The sequence below is a fragment of the Aythya fuligula genome, chromosome 2 (assembly GCF_009819795.1).
Source record: "Aythya fuligula isolate bAytFul2 chromosome 2, bAytFul2.pri, whole genome shotgun sequence".
Classification (NCBI taxonomy): Eukaryota; Metazoa; Chordata; class Aves; order Anseriformes; family Anatidae; genus Aythya; species Aythya fuligula.
Genome location: NC_045560.1, coordinates 106192992 through 106214908, shown reverse-complemented (window position 1 = coordinate 106214908; position 21917 = coordinate 106192992). Strand labels below are relative to the sequence as shown.

Genomic DNA, 21917 nt, shown 5'->3' with positions numbered 1-21917 from the left:
TTCCACTCAACCGGGACCTCTCCGCATTCCCCAGACCATTGAAAAATAATTGAGAGAGGTCTTGCAGTGACACCAGCCAGCTCTCTGAGGACCCTGGGATGAATCCCATCGGGCCCCATGGACTTAAATGCATGCAGCTGGAGCAGCACGTCCATAAAGTATTCGATGCCAATTCTGTCAGCTTCTAATCTGCTTCATTTTTTTCTTCGCTCAGTTGATTAGAATTCGCTTTTTTGAGTAGCATTTTTAGTACATTCAGTCCAGCCGGTCGGGGGGTTATTTTTGGTTTTGCTTGTTTTTTTCAGACTGGCTCCACCGCACGAACTGCTGTCTTCAAGCTGGCTGAGTGGAGGGACTGGAGTGTGAGTGAGTGATACCAGTAGTTGGTGTTCAAAAATCTAAAAAGCACTAACCAAATCCTTCAAGCTACTTCTGAGAATTAAGCTAGCAGGGAAGAAAATCCCTTTTCTGTAATGAAAAAGTGTTTCAGTAATCAGGCTAACCTTGTTAATGCTATTTGTGTTGTAGAGGGGAAACCGAAGTCTGGCAGGACATGAACTCCCAAAATTTCCTTGCTTGTGGCTGGAGTGTACTTCTCAGAAGCCCTAAGCAGGACTGAACGTGGAAGAAACAGGAGGTGGGAAGGGAAAAGCTAGGAAACGGCGAACAGCCAAGAAGTGAGATTAGATGAAGCACTGGGTGTGGAGAGGAGGAATGGTGAAACCGAAGTTGTGCGGGTCTTGGTGGTGAGAAGGAGGTTGTGAGAGAGGAGAGGGACAGGGCTGGTGGTGGAGGAACGGGGCTGCTGGAGAGGGAATGGAGAAACTAAAGGAGAAGGGTTGAGCCTGGAAGCTGTGGGGCTACACCATGGAACGAGAAATTAGTACACTGAAGCTTTAATTAGTGCCAGTTCTGGAAAGTGAATGGCTCACGAGGGTTACTTCATGCTGTTTGTGTGACTGCTCTGACTGGTGAAGTTGTAAACTTGCTTTGCTCGTCTGCTTGATGCACTTGGCTTTCTCTTCCCGTGCTCACATTGCCCTGTTCAGCCGAGAAAGGGGCGCTGTTGGTGCACCTGGGGACTGGTGGGTGACTAAAAGAGCAAGTAGAAATGTTGCTCTTTGCCCAAGCTGTTGCTGTAGCTGACAGATAGCTGGAGATACAAGATGACTCATTTGGGGCCTCCTAAGCTGTGCCATCCTGGAAGGCCCACGGCTTTGCAGCAGCCTGAGCTAGGTGCAGAACTTAGCCACGTCTCAGGTGTTGTGTAGTCTCAGTAAGTAACTTGCTTCAGACTCTGTCTTCTCACCTCCAAGTCATCTTTTTTCACCAGCCGTCGTATCAGGGAGCACCACTCAGAGTTTCTGAAGCGCTCTGACGTGCGTAGGCCACAGCTGGTAGTTTTTCTCCTTTCCTCTTCCGTCTCACTGCTTTCCAAAGTGGAGCTGTGGTTGTTACTGGGGTGATTTCCCCCCAGAGCAGCGTCCTCGTGTCTTTGAGTAACATCACTTCTTCACGTGTGGCCAGGTGTTTTGGGCTGAACACCAATGATGAGAAACACGGCTGTGGTCTGGACCCTGCTCTCGCGGAGTGAAGACAGCGGGTTCCCACTCTGCCTCCGTCCTCTGCTGGGGCTATTTTCAGTGGGACATCCGGATTTTCAGTGTGTGGCCAAGTGGGGTGACCTGGGGACGTCCTCCACACTTCAGCTGTGGTCTTGTGTAATTCCTGCAGCAGAATTCCCAGTGTCCCTTACTCTGCTCAGCGGTTTTACGAAGCAGCATCTGTGCCTGCAGTCACCTGCTTCAATTCACTTCAGCTGTTGCAATTTGTTATGAGGCCTAAAATCCTAATAGAGGCTCAGTGCGAAACAGAAATAAAGGAGCCTTTTGTACCGAATAAAAGAGGGCTGTGAGTTTGGTCCTTCAAACAGGGCCTCTTTAATGTGTTGCTGCCAATTTTTGTGACACAGTTATTCTGCATGCTCAGCTCCACGTTGGGCAGGAGGACTTTCCCTGAACCTTGTTTTTGGGAGAACTGAAGAGGAGATAGGTAGGTCTGAGCAGGCGCATCTGGAAGCAAGCAGCGTGCAGCTGGAGGGGAGGAACCGACGGAATAAAGAACAAGGGAGGAGCAAACGTGAGCCTGAGCAAGGAGCGGGTCACAGAGGCCGAAGCATGTTGTGTGTGACCTGCTGAGGATGAAACAGAAATCAGGCTGGAGCCGTGGCAGCACTAGCAGCGGGCGGTAAAGAAAACAAAGCTGGAAAGGACAGGGAAAATGCAGAGAACGAAGTGCGGTGCGGGTGATGGAGCTGTACCACAGCCCTGAGCTGCTCAGAGAGGGGTCGGGTGGCTTCAGAGCACTGACGCACTAACAGGCCGGGAAGAAAGGGTCACGGCGGAGAGAGGATCCTCCCAGCAGGACCCTTCTTCTTTCTCTTAGTGTCTCTAGAATAAAGAATGAGCAGTATAAAAGATCTCATGAATATTTCGTTTCCCTTCCCAGTCCCGTGTCTCGCTGTGCCCTATTCAAATCCGCAGCTGAGGAGCTGCTCCTTCCATAAGCACTCCCTGAGTGCTCTCCTGCAGCGAGCTACTTTGTTTCACGTCATGAATTTCTTGCTCTGGTCTGCCTGCAGAGAACTGAAGGATGGGGGTTTAAAAATAATGGAAGAAAAAAAAAAACAACCACCACCGCCACTTAGCTGGATACGTTTAAGATTATTAACCCGGCAAAACACAATTCAGTGTTGTTTTCTGTATTCTCCCAGTCTGTAAATAAGACCCCAGGAGCTGAGCAGCTGAGTAAAACGCTGCTGTAGGGTGTTGTGTAATGTGCTGGAGGCTAGAAGCGAGGCACCACTTTTCCAGGTTGCTCTTTCCATCCTTCACAGCGACCTTATCCTTTCCCTCTTCACGCTTACCTGTCTTGCCCACTCTAGACATAGACCAGAGGCTCAGGGGCATCCTGTTCACTAGAAGAAATGATGTGTAGTCTTTCTAATTTCATTCCATCAGTTACTGTTGATATGGTGTCTGCTGCTCAGCAGCTTTTGAGGTTGTGTTTTTTTGGTGAATGCAATGAGAGAGGTGATGCGTAGGACGTGTACTGCTCGTTTCCATACTCAGGTGAGGTATGACCATGCTGCTGGTGGTAGTGAATGTGCTTCTGTAAATGCAAATATTGACCTTTTTTTGGATATCTCCTTAGCCTAAAGCTTTAGGGACCTGGATGTTGAGTTCCTGCTTAGCCAGTGGGTATCTTTTGTTTCCCTGAATGAGGATTTCATAAAATACTGAGTATCCGTGATCATTTGTCTAGCTTAGCAAAGTCTTGGCTACTTTGTCCTTCCTTGTGATCTCCCTATCTGCATTAAACAGCATGAGTGCTTTAGAGGCTGATGGCTAGGGCAGAAGCCAGAGCTATTACATCTGGATGTGCTGTTGTTGTACCTCAAATACTCGTGGAGGTAGGTCTGGTGTGCCCTGGTGCGCAATCGTAACGTGCTTTAATTCTGTTTTCTGGGGCAGCGGCCCCACAGCCACCTCGATGACTTTGTCAGTTGCCGTGACGTTTGCATGGCTGCAGAGACAGCCGGGTCATGGAGCTGATGGAGCTTTAAAAATCATCGTTCTCCCTTCTGTTTGTCTTCCAGTAGATTTAAGCACTCCTTTAAACAGCAGCACAGACGTGAGCTAGATGAGAGTTAGTGTCTGACCGTGACTTGAGCTGTCATCCAGCTGCATGGATGGAAATATTTTTTGCTTTTTGGTTTTTATTTTGCTACAGCTCCCAAGCAAACAACATACCAGCATCTGGGTGCTGATGACCCAATATAAAACTTCTTCAAACTTGAAGTTGAGATTGCTGTAGATGATTAAAAAACTTGATTGTTCTTGTTTTACCTTCTTTACTTTGCATTAGCATGATCTGAAGATGGATTTGACTTCAAGACTCTTTTTTTCTGTCTTACTGCAACAAGCTAAGCAAGTTCTTATTTGCATCTATAAAATATGCCTGGGAAAGATGAAAATGATCTTCATGCAGCTGCAGTGCTCGCAAACACCCCAAGCTTCCAGACAACCCTATTTTATGTAACAAATTTAAAGTTAGCTGACTAGTTCATAATAAACGTTAACAATCAGCATGCAAACTGCCTCTGCGTTCTGTAAGAGTTGCTTCAAATGTAAAAATACAGACTTTATACTGTGTAAAACATTACATATTAAGCAGAGGTGGCCGAAATAGCAGTTCTCTTACTCTGTTAACATGGCTTAGGAGTTAATGGGCAGGTTCTGCAAACACTGAGCTTAGGACCTGCTGTTATATTCCTGCCTCGTGACGTCCCTTTCAGTGTTCATTGCAAATGCTGTCTGTAATATTTTCTGGACGGAGTTCTAAACAAGGTGTTTGAAAAGCATTGCTTCAAATTGTGATGTTTTTTCTTTTTCTTTTCCCTGCTCCAGGTGTGATGGACAGGTAGCAGAAGCTTTCACTTGGATATCAGGGAATCAGAATGACCGAGTGCTTCCTGCCTCCCACTAGCAGCCCCAGTGAACACCGTCGGGTAGAACACAGCGGGGGTCTTGCTCGTACTCCCAGCTCTGAAGAAATCAGTCCTACAAAATTCCCGGGGTTGTACCGCACCGGTGAGCCCTCGCCACCTCATGACAGCTTGCATGAGCCTCCAGATATAGTATCTGATGATGAAAAGGAGCATGGGAAGAAGAAAGGAAAATTTAAGAAGAAAGAAAAAAGAAGTGAGTAGGCAACTTGGCTTATTTCATGCTTCCCATTTCTCTTTCTCTCTTTCTTTCTTTCTCAAAATTGCTCAGTGTTCCCACTGGTTTGCTGTTGTTTCTTTTTCCTTAAACCTGTTTAACTGTGAAGGAAGTGAGCTTACTCAAACAGACTTTGTATGCAATACCTGTTTCTCTTCCAAAAAATCCCCTAACCACATAAAGGATTATATGGGCACAGGTGCCAAGCACATGCCAGAATTACCAATAAACATGTTTATCCAACATCTTTAACAAAGTGTTAGTAATTGCCTGGCACGGGGTTCTTACCTCATTATCTGCTCTGATCCTAAGTAGAGATTTTGAAGTGGATTTCGAAATATGTGCCGTTTGACATTTTAGCTGAAACACTAGCTGAAATAGAGCTGTAAGTTTGACCTGAATTTTACATCTTATGACAAGAGTCATAAAATGGGTCCTTTTTCCTTTAGCTTCTTAGTTTAGTCTAACCATGTGGTGTCCTCCAGTATTACCTAGGTATTATGGAAGAATTCAAAAACGTGCAAGCCAGCATCGGATTAGGAACTGGCAGAGTAAGGGTTGAAAGAAAGTAAAAGACTGTAAGAGTTGGTCTTTGTCAGTGTACCTGTATCCAAACTGGAAACTTTCCTTTAAGGGAAATACCCCCACCCAACCACCCAGAGTAACGGAAGAGAAATCTTCATTCCCGACTTTGAGTGGTGTAGAAAATTTTGGAAACGTGAAATTGCTTTTTTTTTTTTCCTATAATTTTCCTACATAATCTGAAAGAACAAAGCACTTAGAAATACTGAGCTGACGCTGAGCACTCTGTGTCCGAAAGATCCCTACTGTCCAACCCTCTAAAACCCAAGTATCACGGCCTGAATTTCAGTGATTTATTTGTTTAAACAGAGTTTCAAAATAATATTCGTGTTCTGCATTGCCCGTGTCTCAGAAGGCAGGATGCTCTGGATGCCGTTGCACCTTGCTGCTTCCTAAAAGTGCAATTTGGAAGATCAAAACCAGTGAGACAGCAGGCAATATTCTGGCATGTTAGAATGAAGATAGTGACTATTTGTAACAAGCACGCACATATTTAAATAATAACTCGTGAAGAATTTGCTGCCACAGCACTATAAATCAAAACAATTTCCAGGAATGCAGGAATTGTTGCTTCTGACACAGTTTTGGAGGGCTATTGTTACTAACTAATGGCTGTGTGCCCAAAGGATACTGTAACTCAAAAATATGTTATTCTTTAGTTAAAACTAGCAGTTTAAGTTGGTACTTGAGAAAACTGATACCTTTGTGGTTTTTTTTCCTCTTGTAAATGACATTAACCTAATGCTAATACTGAATTGGTGGTAGAAAAAAAAACTGTATTGGATGGGTCTAAAATAAAGCCATTAGCTGTTTTTTTGTCTTCTTCGCACATCAGCTTTCTTTTATAATTCTCAATGAGATGCCTCTAAATTTAGAATTGTTAGAGGTCAGCATTACACAGAGTGGGTTTCCTTGTGGTGTAATTCGGCATGTCTCATGCCTATAGGCAAACTGAAGAATGAGGAGGAAAAATGCTTCTTTAGCAAGTAAATGCGGGTCTGTGCACATTAGCAAAGTAACTGCTTTCTTCCACAAGAGATTATAACGCATTGTGTAGCTGATGTAAAGCATTTTTGAAGCTTGAAAGATGGGAAAAATCATCAAAACCACAAAAATGCAAACTGCAGGAAGAATCAAATTATCTCTTGCAGCTGTAATATGAAACACATTCAGCACATCTTAGCCCTATTGTACACAAGTCCTATAATTGCCAGTCAGATACAAGAGTAAGTTAACTAGAAAGCTTTCGGTATCTCTCATGCAATCCAAACATGGACGTTTCTGTAAATGTACTCTGAGGAGGCATTCCACTTATGTAAGGGAACAAGGGTTCTTTACGGTTGCTTAACGTGGCTGATTTCATGAATTCCCCTTCCAGCTTAGGCTCTTGTTATTCCTTCTGTACTTTCGATTCCACCTTATTCTGTTGCATGCACTCAGATTGTTTCTTTCCTCTGGTAGCTTTTCTCGCCCCATGCTTTGACATTTAGGCAATACACAGCCTGCTGTGGTCAAGTAATTTGGGATTTAAACAAACACAATCGAACATTTCATTGAGAAAAAAATACAAGTGTTTATACTACGTGATGACAGAGTGAATGTGTATTGAAATTAAAATATTACTGAATCAATGACGTTGTCATCCAAACTCCTGAAACTGTATGCAAGTTTAATCCTACAAAGATGTGGAGGTATTTTTTTTAATAGTCTTAAGTATAAATTTCAGTAATGCTTTAAGAACAGGAGGGTATATGGAGAGGGAAGGACAGATACCCCATGGTTATTTGGGTGAGTTTTTCAGATAAATCTTACCTGCAGGAGGAGCAAGGTACTCCTTACTTCAGTAGTGTTATGTATTGAAAAAAAAAAAAAAAGTATGCTTGCAAGGGATCACTTATTCTATATGGATAATATAGTGATTTGATATTTTTAATGTTAGTGGCAATAACCTAATAAAACACAGCAACTACTCTAAGAAAAAATGCTAAAGATGTTTTGGAAATGGTTTAAAAAAAAAAAAATGAAATGGCGTATTGGTTTTCATGTGCCTGCAGTTTCTATTCCCCACTCCTCTGTGGTAGCCAGAGTGGAGGTCAGCTGTAGAGTTATTTTAGGTGACTTAAGGGGTTAAAATGTATTTTCTTTTTATGGGGATAGTTTTAATTTGAATCTGTTTCCTGGCTCAAAACAACCCTTGTGCATCATGCAAGAACTTGTGCAGCATGAGAGCAAAACCAGATTGTTATTGAAGCAGGAATGGTTTTTATGAGACAGTGACCAGAAGAACTGATGTTACAAAATAAATATTTAACCTCCTTTCAGTAATCATGTGTTGATTTAAAAAAAAAAAAAAAAAAATGCATAAAAGATGCAATTCCTTACAAAAGATTGTAAGAAATACTTATGAAGAAAGAGCTGTAGCTTACCACTGGGCAGGGTGGGTTCAGTATGGAGCTAGGATTTTTTTTTTATTTGTTAACATTTTCTTTAAATATTTCTTTAGAAAATAGAGAATTGGTTAGACTGTAAACTAAACTGTCTTGTGAAGGGATAACAATATCTTCTGAATTTTTCAGGCAGTCTTTTTGAAGTCTGAATCCCTAATGTCCTGGGGAAGGTTCCCCATGTTTTGGGGGATGTAGATGAGAACATAAATACTCCTGCTACTGACTTGGGGACCTGCTCTGAACACTGCTTGGTCCCCAGCTGTGTGCTAACCTTTATCTTCTTCTCCGGAGTTTCTATCTTGTGTGGGGTCCTAGGAATCTGCAGCTCTTTTTGACGGGCACCAACAGCTAGAAGACAGGAGCCTGTCATCATCCTGTGGGATTTTTCTCCTAACTGCTTTCTGCTCGGGAATGTATCAGTAGTGTGGCTGTCTGGCAGCCACACAAAAGCGCTCATGGTATTCCCAGCTGTTCCAGATAAAGCCCTGAGATGATGAGTTGTCTCTGTGCTTACGATCCTTCCGTTCTGTGCAAAATGCTGATGGAAATGAGTCCTAGCAGCGGAGACCAACCCTTCAGAGAGAGGGCTGTTAGAAATTGTGAGGAGGCCATTGTCATCTTGCACAATAACCGAGCGGCTGCCATTGGAAAGAAAACATTATTTTTATTGATTTCATGTGTTGAGCAGCTCTGAAGGCAGTTCCCAGGTCTACAGAATAAGACATCACTGGAATTTTCTGCCTGTGATGCACATGAGGGCAAACTTCGTTTGCTCTCCTTGCAAGGGGAAACGAAGCAATGTGAGTGCAGAACTTGTTTGGGAGTGATCGGATTTTATTGCTGAGCTGAACGTGAATTAAAAGCAACGCGATATAATTGAAAGTCATTATGCTTGTGTGTCCTTCTTATTTTATTTAGAAAGGGTGTACAAGTTGGTGGCAAAGCCTCTGACAAACGGAATAAATAACCGATACTAACATTGCTCGTTGGCCTTTGTAGTCACATTTCACCCACTGATCTTCTGTGTGTAAAAACAGTCCGTGTTTTCTTCTAGTGAGCTAACTGCAGAGGCATGCAGATCCCCAGGGAACCAAAATAAGATAGAGAAGTACAAATGATGTGAAACTCATCCGAAACCTGATGCACAAAATCTGTCTTACAGTAGGTTTGCAGTGTTGCACTTCTGCAGTGGCCTTACTGCATGACAAAGCTTTTAGTTCTGTAAATCAGATTCTACCAGAGTAACACTGAGTCTTTTAATGTATTTTGAAGAGATTTTCATTATTTTCAGTAAGCCAAAAGCTATACTTGCAACATCATGCACAGTATAAGCACTCAGTAACACATCTGTGGCAGTTCTAACAATGCTGGAGCACGGAGCTGCAGGTAGCCCAGCCGTTACATTTGTGGCAGTGGAGTATTTATTAAATTGATACTTATCCCCTGTAAGTGCAGGAAAACATCTCTGGCACATATTACAGGGTGGTGGGAGATGCAGGCTGTTAGTGCCGAGGGTCTTGAGTAAACAGTGAGCAGAAATCATTCACCAGTGATAGGTAATTGTTCTTATTTATCGAGTGCTTTTGGTAAACAACATAAATTTATACAGAAGAAAATGCATCTCTGATGAAGCAGCTGGAGTGATTTTATTACCAGAACTGTGGTTATTTCTAAGCGGAGTCAGCCTGCTCTGAAGGATGTAGAAGCCCCCTGATGGTATGGGTGAGAGATTCCCGGTGAATCTGTACTCAGTACGTATTTCCAAACTTACGTTGCTGGGACAGATTGGGGTAGACTGGTTATGTCTGTGACTTGCTGCTTCTTGTCTTCTCGCAAAGTCAAGAAATACCAGTTTCAGGAACGGCCGTTGCTGGTGTTACATTACCAAAGATCTGGCAGAGCCCTAGAAGGCCTGCGTTGCGACACCAAGCGTGGAAAGAGGCGACAGGGGCACTTTGCCTGCTGCTGACATCAGCCTCTGAGCGTGATTCCCTCTGCTGGTGCTGAGAATGTGCCAGTAGTGGTCACACTGATCTGCTGGGGGAGCCACTGGGAAGTCTGGGGCTCTGTCTGGTGAAGATTTAGCTTTCTGCTGGGGAATGACATCTGTGAACCTTGTCTTACTCTCAGTGCCAGCCCCATCTCAATCTTACAAAACCTAGCGGTGATGTTCTCAGCAGTTCTCTCCTTATCACAGTGGGACTGGAGTCTGTACTCCTTTCCCATTCCAGTTTTTAGTTTACAAAAAGAGTCAGCGATGGTACAGCCAGTAAAGTAGGAAGATGAGGCCTGGCTGCTGGTCGTTCTCCAGTTAACATTTGCATTTTTATATTTTTTATATTAAAAATTCACTTGGACAGGAAATTTCTTCCCTGGAAGCACGTGTGTTCGGTAGGCCTGGGGAAGAGTCCAGGATGAGAAAGTTGGTCAAACAGCTGTAATTCTTTGATGGTAGTCCCGTGTTAGAGACGGGTAAAATGTCTCTTCATTGAACAGGTTTCAGGCTTGCCTTCCCCACACGGGGCTCTGTGTATGTAAAATCACAAGTCGTTGATTGGAAGTGGCTCCGGTTTGTAGGTTGGTTTAGGTCGTGCTTGTTGTTGGGGTGGGTTGGTTGTTTTTTTTGTTGTCATAATCTACCTTGAAAGATTTCCTCGTTCTTGCCTGGAGGCTAGGCAGGGCCAGCTGCAGAGGCGGAATTAGTAAAAGCCCCGGTGCCCGTGCTTTAAATGACGCCTGGTGTTTTGCTGCTGAGACAGTGCCTTCTGCCCAAGGACTCGTTTGAAGCTCTCCCACACACTTGTTAAGGCAAACACACGGCTTCACCGGCAGGTATTGTGCTAGTGGTACTGCAGTTGTTTTATCCTCCCTGCGGAAAAGTAAGTTTGCTTGGACTTCTTCCTTTTTTTTTTTCCTTTTTTTTTTTTTGGAGGCTGAAATTTCATGAATTTCGTGCTCATCTGCAAATGCGTAACGCTTTGGAGCGGGGTTGGGGCTGACGTGTAGTTTGGTCTGAAGTCTGTTGTTAGCCTTCCGTGCGTGTGGTGGCCTATCCTTAACAGCGACTCTTATACTGTTGCTTACAGGACCGTAGAGAAGTTGCCAGACAGTTGTTTTTATTTTGCATTTCCTTGACTATTAGATGGGAAGCTAGCCCTTAGGATGGACATTGCCATTATGAGTAAGTACACGAAGCATTAATTGTTTAGATTGTTCAGGAGCCCTGAGGCTCCTTTGATGCAACTGCGACCTTCATTTAGTCTTTGTCCACTTAATTGTGTAACAGCTGTAGAAAACCATCTTGAAGAGTCAGGCAGGCACTGCTTTAACACATAACTGCTCCCTCCTTCTTATATATTACCTTTCTCTCCTAGTTATAAGTCTGGAAAGAGAACAAACTCACAGCTGTCCTCTTGCTTTTCCTCTTGCCCCCCTTTCCTACCAGCCGAAGGTTACGCTGCCTTTCAGGAGGACAGCTCCGGTGACGAGGCTGAAAGCCCTTCCAAGTTGAAGCGGTCCAAGGGAATACACGTCTTCAAGAAGCCCAGCTTTTCCAAAAAGAAGGAAAAGGATTTTAAAATAAAAGAGAAACCCAAAGATGAAAAACACAAGGAAGACAAGCATAAGGAAGACAAGCATAAAGAGAAGAAGTCAAAAGACTTAACCGCAGCGGACGTCGTAAAACAGTGGAAGGAGAAGAAGAAAAAGAAGAAGCCAATTCAGGAGCCAGAGATACCTCAAGTGGATGTGCCCAGTCACAGGCCTGTGTTTGGCATTCCTTTGTCTGACGCGGTGGACAGGACCATGATGTACGATGGCATCCGCCTGCCGGCCGTGTTCCGTGAATGTATAGACTACGTCGAGAAGTACGGCATGAAGTGCGAAGGCATCTACCGAGTGTCAGGTACTGCGGGCACGCGGCCGTGCAGACGGTTAAGGTCTTGCACGTTTCGCGTTGTTTTTACCACTTCCAGCACCTCGAGACACTGCTTATAGTGTCTTGGTACAGATTTCAGCTATCTCAAAGATAATCAGGTAGCTCCGGCTCAGCACACCCGTCGGGCTGCAATAGCAGAGAAGTTGCTAACACGAGGGTACCGCTAATGGCCGTAAAAATACGCGGCTTTGGGCCTTTCCTGAGAGGATGGTGATTATGAATAAAGCTCACTGGGTTGGCAAGCTTGTACATAATTTTTATTTTTTACTTCTGCATTAAGAATTACTCTGCTAATTGATGGGAAGGGCAGAGAAGAGAAGTAGCCTTTTCATTACTTAAGCTTCCCAGTGTTGTTTTTTCCGTTGTATTTTTTTTTTTCATAAAAACTCCTTTTGTTCGTGCAGAGCCACTAATAGGCAGAAAATGCGAGTTTCGGCATTTAGCCTTAGCCACAGCCAGGGTAATTAACCACGGCAGTTGTGTAACAGCAGCTTACATAAATCGCAATCAGTTTTAGCCACGTTAAACAAAACAGGCCCTTTGTGAACTCCCCATGCCCTCAATCTCATGTAAGTACTTCCGTGTGAACGTTTAGGGGAAAGTTTAGTGAGAAAAGGAACTCGAGGAGAAGCTTTGGAAACAAGTTACGATCCAGCACTGCAAAGCAGCAATCAAACAATTTTTCAAGGCTTCATTAAGCTGCCTGTATGCTGCTGATTTGTGTGGTATTTGGTAGGGGTGCATAAATGCCACGGTGGTTTAAGCAGTTTCTTGGTATTGCCTGTTGGAACAGCCTGTCTGTGTGTTTTTTTTTTCAAGGCATGATGTGTTGGGAATTTTCACGGAAGGTTTGTTTGCTGTAAGGCGTTTTTGACATTTGCGCTTCCTACGAGTTCTCCAGTGCAATAGCACCCTCTGGTGTGGGTAAGATTGTTTAGAGAGCTCAGAAAGACGATTGCAGTGGCTTAGCAGTTGTGACAACTTATTTGGGCGTGAAACAGAGCACAATTCACCTGGCATTAGCCATGGGCTAGCTGCACCTAGCTTTGTTTCCTGATATGAGCCAAGCCATGGCAGTGCGTTAAGTCAGTGAAAGTCAGGTGAGCATTTGAGCTTTCAGAACGAAACTTGTCTGACTTTTGGAAGATGTGAGTATCACTGAGCTATAAAAACACCGATAGGTAGAACCCGTTACATGGTGTTGGAGTTGATAAGGCCGTATTTGCTAACTGGCTTAGGGCTGTGGAACTGAGCAGCCTGGAAGAAGTCAGATAAATGATTGTTTTTACATTCCCCTACCCTTCCTTGTGTATTTCATGTTCCTTGATGCAAGGGCATCTGCTGACTTCAGTTCTAAGTCAGAACATCAGAAATGCTCTGGGTTAGCTTCTCAGGAGAGCTCATTGCTTTCAGATGCATCAATCAGGTAATTTCAAGTCATGATTTTAACTGTGCCACATGTAGATAACTTCTGGAGGTATTCCTCAATTAATTTAATTTGTAAGGAGAGGTGCATCTCAAAAAAAAAAAGACCGTTCTAACTATTGCATGTTTACGGTTGAAGATTTCTCTTAATTCTTGATCTAAATATTTTAAGGAATAAAATCAAAAGTCGACGAGCTAAAAGCAGCCTACGATCGAGAAGAATCTCCCAACCTGGAAGAATACGAGCCCAATACTGTAGCCAGCTTGCTGAAACAATACCTACGAGAACTGCCTGAAAACTTGCTTACCAAAGAGCTAATGCCCCGCTTCGAGGACGCTTGTGGCAAGAGCACAGAAGCTGAGAAGGTTCAGGAGTGCCAGAGGCTGCTGAAAGAGCTGCCAGAGTGTAACCACCTCCTCATCTCGTGGCTGGTTGTGCATATGGACCACGTCATTGCAAAGGAGCTGGAAACAAAGATGAACATCCAGAATATTTCCATAGTGCTCAGCCCTACTGTCCAGGTATGTGCAGCAGCACACAGCGAGCGTTAGGGCAGAACGTCAGCCCCAAAAAAGCCTTCTCTGTAGGAATTCTCTTGCAGAGAATTAAACGCAGCTCAGAATCAGTCCTGTCCACAATGGGAATGTGGCACGGGGTGTGGGGCTTCTAGAAGAAAAACCACGCTTCAGAAAAGCTTTGCTTTTTTATTAAGAGTCGAGGTGGCGGCCCAGCAGCAAAAGGGCTGGGTGTTATTCTCTGCTGTTTTGCTGGGCCAGTCATTTTCTAGGTAACAAAAGCAGCAACAATTAATGTAAAATGGTGCAGGCCCAATCACGCTTTATTGTGAAGTAGATTTTAGCAATTAAAATACAGGTAGTGACAATTCTAGTTCTTTCAGGATAAACTTTTAAATTTTATTGGATGAGGTCGTATCAGAATCCGTATTTGCTTCTGCCTCATGTTAAAGCAAGGAATAGCTCCTTTCAACTACTTTTTTATCTACTATTTTAAATCATCGGAGAATGAAGTTGTAGAAAATACTTAGAGGTTTTGGGAGGGGAGAGAAGGTGGCCAGCCATAGCACAGTATGGTTGGTGTTCCCCTCTTACCTCTTGCTATCACTAACTTCCATTATGTGGTCAAGAAGAAAAAATGAATTCATTTCTGTATAACTTAAATTCTATATGAATATAAGTGATGGAAATAATTGTGGCAGGGTGAGACGTGAACATGTCAAGCTTAGCATGAAAACACCTCGGCTGCAAAGATAAGAGACAGCCTAGCGATTCCTTGAGGCCAGTACTGGGCCATCTAAAGTAGAATTTTTAACCCAGCTTGTAATGTTTTTGTGCAAACCAAGACTACAGAAACAGATACTAAAGGCTGTTGCATTTCTGGAGAAAGATGTTACGCCTCACAGATAGAGGTGATGTGCAGAAATCACCTTAACCAGTGTTGTTAACCGCCCTGACCTTTCTTTGCAGATCAGCAACCGTGTCCTCTATGTATTTTTTACACATGTCCAAGAGTTCTTTGGGAACGTGACCCTAAAACAGGTGACAAAACCTCTCCGTTGGTCAAATATGGCAACCATGCCGGCACTGCCAGAAACACAAGAAAGCATCAAAGAAGAAATCAGACGCCAGGTTGGTGATTACTTCAGTGTTCTTGTTTCTACTGAATGTGGCAAGTCCAGGACAAAGATAGATTCTTATAAGCATATAATAATGCACTTTGTGGTTATATCACAGTTGTCCTGTGCGGGTTACCACATGTAATGCTTTGAAAAGCAGAACTCCAAGCCTTTTGTCATGAAGCCAGAACTATTTTTTTCCCATTCTGCCCTGCTGTGATATACTTACAGACACGTAATTGCTTTGACGATATTTCTAGGAGTTCCTACTGAACTGTTTACACCGAGACTTGCAAGCAGGGATAAAAGACTTATCCAAAGAAGAGAGACTCTGGGAGGTGCAAAGAATTTTAACAGCTCTTAAGAGGAAACTGAGAGAAGCTAAGAGGCAGGTGGGTAACCTATTTATTGGCCAAATGTAAATCACAGATGAAAATTATGTCAGGGTATTTTTAACAACATCCATTCCTCCCAAGTTCCATGGCTATAGGTTTTTCACTGTTTACCCCTGTTTATTGGGTAGCATCATTCGGCATTACTGTTTCATCTTACAGTTGAAAATGCTGTGAGATGGTTCTGGTACAGGTCAGGATGCTGGGGGCAGTAATGTGGATTTAGAAAGCATGGGTGCCACCGAGGGGTTTCAGTATGATTTCCTGCTGTGCATTCAAGTTTTCTTACTTGAAACTCTTACAATTCATATGACTCAGAACAAAATGTCTGAGCATTCCCTAAATTTTGATAACGTGCAAAGGCAACCCAGTCAGATCAAACCGCCTTTCAGTCTTTTCCATGCAGGCTTTTTCATCTTAGTTCTTAAAAGGCTGAGGAACAGTACCGTGACCCTCCAGCCGTTTGTAAAACAGTGAATGACTAAAACCAACGTGCGACAGAGCATGGAGTCATTACATGCTTAAAACAGTAAATAGTGACTTTTGAAAACTGTGTTTTTCTCTGGCAGGAGTGTGAAACAAAGATTGCACAAGAAATTGCTAGCCTTTCAAAGGAGGATGTCTCCAAAGAAGAAATGAATGAGAATGAAGAAGTGATAAATATTCTACTTGCACAGGTAGATGGCAAGCACGGATCTGTCTGCTGGTATTTTCTTGTTCTGTGTCTTTCAGGTACTAAGTCTAAATAAAGTAGGGGAAGAATGCTACCTGCCAGAGTGAGCCTGGAGCTGGGCTCTGTTGTTAAGGGCAGAAAGGAGCTGCTGCAACAACAAAAGCAGGCTGTGTTGGTTACGTGTTTAGAAAGCACTCCAAATCTAACCAGCTGTAGTACTGTTAATGATTTTACTGCTGATCAAAGGAAATAAGGCAACTCTTCTGGCTTCTTTGCCTGCCTCTGCCTGCAGTTGCTTTGATCTTCTCTCTTCTGCACTTTCCTCTTTATATCCATCTTCAAAGCCATCTGTTAGAATTTAGTTTTTCTAGTTATCCAGAGCTTTCCCCTGTGATTTAAGGAAACAGCCAAACATGCCAGGACTTGGTGCATCGTCGCCACAACTATTCAGTGCAGCGATCACCTTGAGGAATCAGAGCAGGCAGTGATGGTTTGGAACTTGGATTTGGCTTGAGGTCCAGGTGACTCAGTTCAAAGCAGGCAGGCTGAGCACCTCTCCTGGAGGTGGTTCCAGAACTGCCTATCTCAGCGCTTCCCAGGGCACAGCAGCGGAGCAGCCCCTGCCTGTGCTCCCACAGAGCATAAAGGCAAGGCTCTGAGTGAACTAACTGATCATTGCAGGAGAACGAGATCTTAACGGAGCAAGAAGAACTGCTGGCCATGGAGCAGTTTCTGCGGAGACAAATTGCCTCGGAGAAGGAAGAGATCGATCGCCTCCGCGCAGAAATAGCAGAAATACAAAGGTAAAAGGCAGACTGCTCGGCTCAGATCCCCAGCCAGGCACGCACGCTGATGTGCACGTGTGCTCTCCTGAAACAATACTCTGAGCCACACTGAAAAGATCACCCTGTGCACACCAGTGCGTTTGAAAGCCTCTTCCTTTTATTGAAACCTCCCATCTTTGCACCTGTCCAGATATTTTCTGTTAATATAACAACGCAGTGACAATACAAAGAGAACGAGGCGTTTGCACCAAGAAAACCTCCCCCACAGGAAATCACTGATTTGTTAAATTAGGATTTTAAACCAAATTCTGATTTTGTTTTTAAAACCATTGTAGATTATTTGCTAGCCATAAATTAACCTTTTTAATTTGCTACCGTTCTGGCAAACTTGAGGAAGCGTTTCAATCTGGGCGTGTCCTTGCTCTTCCAGTCGCCAGCAGCACGGCCGAAGCGAAACAGAGGAATATTCTTCCGAGAGCGAGAGTGAGAGCGAAGATGAGGAGGAGCTGCAGGTCATCCTGGAAGATTTGCAGCGGCAGAACGAGGAGTTGGAGGTAAGACTCGAAGCTTAGTATTGACGGGTGCTCTCCTCATTGGTGACTTGCTGTGGAGAGGTGCCTGCACTGCTAATAGATTGTGTTGTGTCGGTCATGCCTCGGCATGAAACCCACATGCGCTGTTTTTAACTCACTGCTGCGTGCGAGGCCACGCTGCTGTCTGGGTTAGCAGCAAAGCTTCATTGTGCAACGCTTACTGGCCTCCCCAGGCTGCAGCAGTTGTGTTTAAGGAGCGCTGACGTTTGTTTTCTTTCCCGAAAAGATAAAGAACAATCACCTGAACCAAGCAATTCACGAGGAGCGAGAGGCCATCATCGAACTGCGCGTGCAGCTGCGGCTGCTGCAGCGAGCGAAATCAGAGCAGCAGGTGCAGGAAGAAGAAGAGGCGGAAAAACGCGGGGGTGTTTCTCAGCAGCCCAGAGACAGTGTCCTGGAGACAAAAGCAGCCAAAGAGCAGCCAAAAGCAAGCAAGGAGCAGCAAGTCAAGCCATCACCCAGTAAAGACAGGAAAGAAACTCCCATTTGATCAGGCTCCTTGGAGGTTCTTAAAATCAACTGAACTGTGCAAATTACTGTAACTTGAGTCAAACTGCACAATTATTGCTGGCTGTGTACATTATGTAAAGAAACTTCTTTTAAGCCCTGGAGACTTTTGTCTCCAGCACTTGTGGCTTCTACTCATCAGACTCAGGTGAGTTGAGAAAGGCCAGAAGAGTTTTCCAGTTAGTATCAGATTATTTCAAGACTGGTTTCCTTCAGGTGATTTAAAATAATTCAGTAACAGTTTTATTTTAAACCAAAACCATTATTTACATTCATCAGAGCAGAACAGAAGATCTCGTTTTCAGTAACTGAACAAAAACCCACCCACACTTATTATTTGCCTTGTGAATCTGCTCATTCTCATTCACCATCATTTCTGCTTATTAACCTAGTCACTTCTTGCTTGTGCCTTTGATACCTTTCTGATGCAGATTATATACACGGGAGCTTTAAATTTATTCTGGGTTGGCTGAAAAGTTGGGAGACTGGGGGGGTATCATGTTTACCTAACATGCCCTTAAATTTCTCTTTTGTTTTAAGATGTACTGAATAAATGTAAAACTTTACAGGTGTTATTTATGTCTCTGTATGATGAACCGTTCAGTGAGAGCCGCTCACCTCTTTTAGCAGCGTAGTTACCCCATTTGCTCATTTATAAACCAGCCCTCATCGTACCTGTGTAGGATAGGCCGTGCTCCTGCTGCTGCCCTTTAGCCAACAGCTTTCTTTTAACCCATTTCGTGTCCCGGTCCCTCGGAGTGAGCCACTGACGGATGCTTTAGGCAGTAACAGGGAAACCTGCCCAACCAAGCAATACCTACTTCCAGCTGCACTTGTGCTTGCTGGAGGCAGCGAGGGTTCAGCGAGAGCCTCTTTTTGTTGTTTAACCCCCACCACCCTGGGACTTGCTTTCGGTTTGGCTGTTTCACTGCCTCCACCCCCCTAAAGCCTCCGGCCAGGCGGCACTTCAGGGCCATTCGATGTTGCAGATGCTCATGAGACGCGTCCGTCATGGCGAGGACAGACAGCAAGCTCCACAGCGTGCAGAGAGCCTGGCGTGTTTTTTAAATCTGGGTATTTATTTTCGGCACCTGTCGGATGTGGTTATATTCTGTATCTATTGCACTGTTGTGAATCATTGGCCATGATTTGATTTTGTACAAATAATGCTTTGATATGTTAGAGAAAACGGCATAGTATTTTTTTAAAATTTGGGGAAAAAAGTTTATAAACACAGAAAAATGTGGTCAGATGACAAATGTAAACTAAAGCATTCTCCCTTGCCTTCGTTACATACATTTTATATTTGCTGGCAATATTTAAACTTTTTTTTTGTTGTTTATTTCACACTAATTCCTATTGAATTGTCATGGATTTTTCTAATGTTCTTCAGAAAAATCTCTTAATATTGGTTAACTTTTATTTTGTTAGGATTGTATTTATCAAGCAAATAAATTCAACAGCCATTTGAAAGAAGTTTCTAGTTTATCTGCTTCGTAAGGTGTAATACATTTTTCTAAAGCAAACAAGTCACCCTTCCTGGATAGCTCCCTGCACCTGATACGAACATGAGAACATTGTCCACAATCAAATTTCATAGACAATTTCCACAATTAAGCTGAAAATCAAGTTCAATTTGATCAAATTAAAGATTATTAGAGATTCATTCCATTTTACTCATGTCATTACTTCCAGCACAAGACCAGCTGTGCTTGTTCCTGCTGCCTTCACCAGTCAGATCTGACACAGGTGGAATTGCTGCTTCTGCAGGCACACAGCAGCTGTGAGCAGAAGTTTAGTTTCCAAACAGCTGAAACGTTTCTTCAAAATTTTCTTTCAAATTATCTCCAGGTACTTGTCTAATGAACAGCAGGTGAGGAGCTGAGGGTGCTCAGGTGATGTTTTTGAGGCTGCCTTACCCCTCCAAGGTGCCTTCTTACCAAGAGACCCAGGCTGCCGTGCTCTGAAGAGCACCTCCCGCAGCACTGCTGGACTTGGGAGAGGAGAGAAACCTGGAGTGATGGAAGACAACTGGAGTTTCTCTTGACGTTCAAACACTGCATCTCTTCTGCTCTTGGTAAAACACTTAAAAACACACTCGGTACCTCCACTTTTAACAACTGGCATTCAGAAGCACCTGCAGGCTTTTGAAGTCCCTCACGTGCAGCCACATGGCTCTATCTCAGCAGAAAGAGGTCACAGCACTCAAAGCAGGCTGGTTACGATGGCAGAGCTGTAAGACATTTCCAAATCTGTTTGCTTACCTTTGCTACCTCACAGTGGAGTTTAATCAGCACCAGGAGAGGAAAGGGAAGGGAGGAGCTGACATCACGCATGCTAAATGAGCTGTCTTGTCATAGTTTGATATATTTAAGGTGGTCGATTGGTAGGCTAGCCCAACTCTGCATCCAAACAAGAGGTTAATCACTTTAAATGCATTTTGTGTGTTGCCTGAATGCCAGCATAGGCAGGAAGAAAAGCCTTTGACATCAGTGTCAGAGAGAACCCATGTGAGAACAGCCTCAGTTTTTAGCCACCTTCCAGTCTCAGACTCCTCATCCTAACAAAAGGGAGGTGAAATTAGGCTGAAATTAGTCTGGAGAACACGAGCATTAAACCAAGTTTTCCCTAACAAAGGCCAAGGGAACAAAAGGAAGCCTTGCTGGCAGGAAGAGCCCCGACCAAAACATCCATCCCGAGCCACAGCCTGGACTTCCCTCTGGCCCTGCCCCTTTGGGATCAGCCACCCCTGCGCCTGACCTCTGAGGACTGCAGACAGAAGGGGCCAGCAACAACACACAGGTAACAAACAACCAAGGGAGCTCGATCAGATTAACCTGATGCAAAAACCATCACCACCAGACCTACGCCTGCCCAGGGGGTTCCCTGGTCTCTGACCGAGGCTGCTGAACCCACACAAACATTTATTTCAGCGGGGCTGAAATCAAACCGGCTGCTCTGCAGTCCTCATGAAAGCAGGATCATACCCAGGGGGCCAGGAATTTGTGCAAAAGCCACTGGGGACATTGAAAATAGGAAAAAAGAAATTATTTGCAGGCATCAGTCGTGACTAGGTTAAAAGCAAACCCCCCTCTGGATGGTTCTACGCATTTACCGGTTTTATTGGCGTGAAATCTGCAAAGAAGCGCGGTGGCGAAACGCCCTCCAAATCCTTACGGGTCTCTGGGGAGGGCACAACAGAGGACAGGGACCCCGCTGTGAAACACGGCGTGTGGGAGAAATGCAGACACTGCTGCAACCAGGACATAGGGGAAAAAAAAATATTTCCCAGCAAAAATACTCCAAGATGAGCGAGCCAAGACTTTGACGAACAATTCTCATTGTTTCCCAGTTAAAGACTGACTTGGCATGGGCAGAACTGCGGCACTGCTTTGGGCAACCCCGGAGCAGCAGATGACAACGTGGGAGCTCCCCCCGTGTCTGCTCAGACACACCGAGCAGCAAAGGATCGCACGCAGCCACGCAGCTCCAGGCTTTCTCGAGGAGAAGCACGCACAAGAGGGAGTGTCACAGCATCTCTGGCAGCCTTCCCAGACGCTGCCCCACACAGAAAAAGAGGCAGCTCCTTTTTCACCGCTCCAAAGTGAGATCTCCATTTCCCCAAGCCCCCACACCCTCAGGGACGTCTGACATTTCTGGCATTGCTCGCCTGAGAAAACTCCCTGTCGGAGTTAAGCAAAGAGTTAAGCCCCCCAGCTGCAGATTGAGTGCTCTGGGGCAGCTCGGAGAATAAGGCAAGTCCTTCCTTCCCCTTCACTTCCTGGGAATCACCAAACAAAGCAGAAAAGCAGAGGGATAAATGACATGTTGGGTGCCGGGAAGAGGGGAAGGACAGCTTTTTCCTCTTTGTCCATGCAGATGATCTTTGTTTGCTACAAGTCAGGGGAGTTAAGGCAGGCTGCAGCTGAAAACACGGGGCTTTGCCTTAGGAAAACCCTCAGGATTCCCCTCAGAAAGCATCTGCAAGACCAATCTTACTGTTTCAAACACTGAAGGCATCTTAATTCTAAATAATAGAAACTACCTAAAAGCATCAGATTCATTTTACTGGGTTAGTGGAACACTGCATTAGTACAGCAGCAGAACAAGGCTGGGACACACTTCCTAACTCCAAACACTAGGATTTCACCTGAAGTC

General features: G+C 44.4%; 1 protein-coding gene across 2 annotated transcripts in view; it reads left to right on the top strand.

Moving 5' to 3' along the window:
- Nucleotides 1–19235, top strand: part of RALBP1 (ralA binding protein 1) — a 28398-nt gene extending 9163 nt beyond the window's left edge. For both annotated transcript variants that reach the window (XM_032181761.1, XM_032181762.1), the window contains exons 2-10: nucleotides 4470–4763; nucleotides 11259–11717; nucleotides 13348–13697; nucleotides 14661–14822; nucleotides 15070–15201; nucleotides 15771–15878; nucleotides 16556–16677; nucleotides 17090–17213; nucleotides 17479–19235. In XM_032181761.1, the coding sequence (XP_032037652.1) occupies nucleotides 4520–4763; nucleotides 11259–11717; nucleotides 13348–13697; nucleotides 14661–14822; nucleotides 15070–15201; nucleotides 15771–15878; nucleotides 16556–16677; nucleotides 17090–17213; nucleotides 17479–17742 (1965 nt within the window). In that variant the 5' untranslated portion in view covers nucleotides 4470–4519 and the 3' untranslated portion in view covers nucleotides 17743–19235. The remainder of the gene's footprint in view (nucleotides 1–4469; nucleotides 4764–11258; nucleotides 11718–13347; nucleotides 13698–14660; nucleotides 14823–15069; nucleotides 15202–15770; nucleotides 15879–16555; nucleotides 16678–17089; nucleotides 17214–17478) is intronic.
- Nucleotides 19236–21917: the final 2682 nt, after the last annotated feature.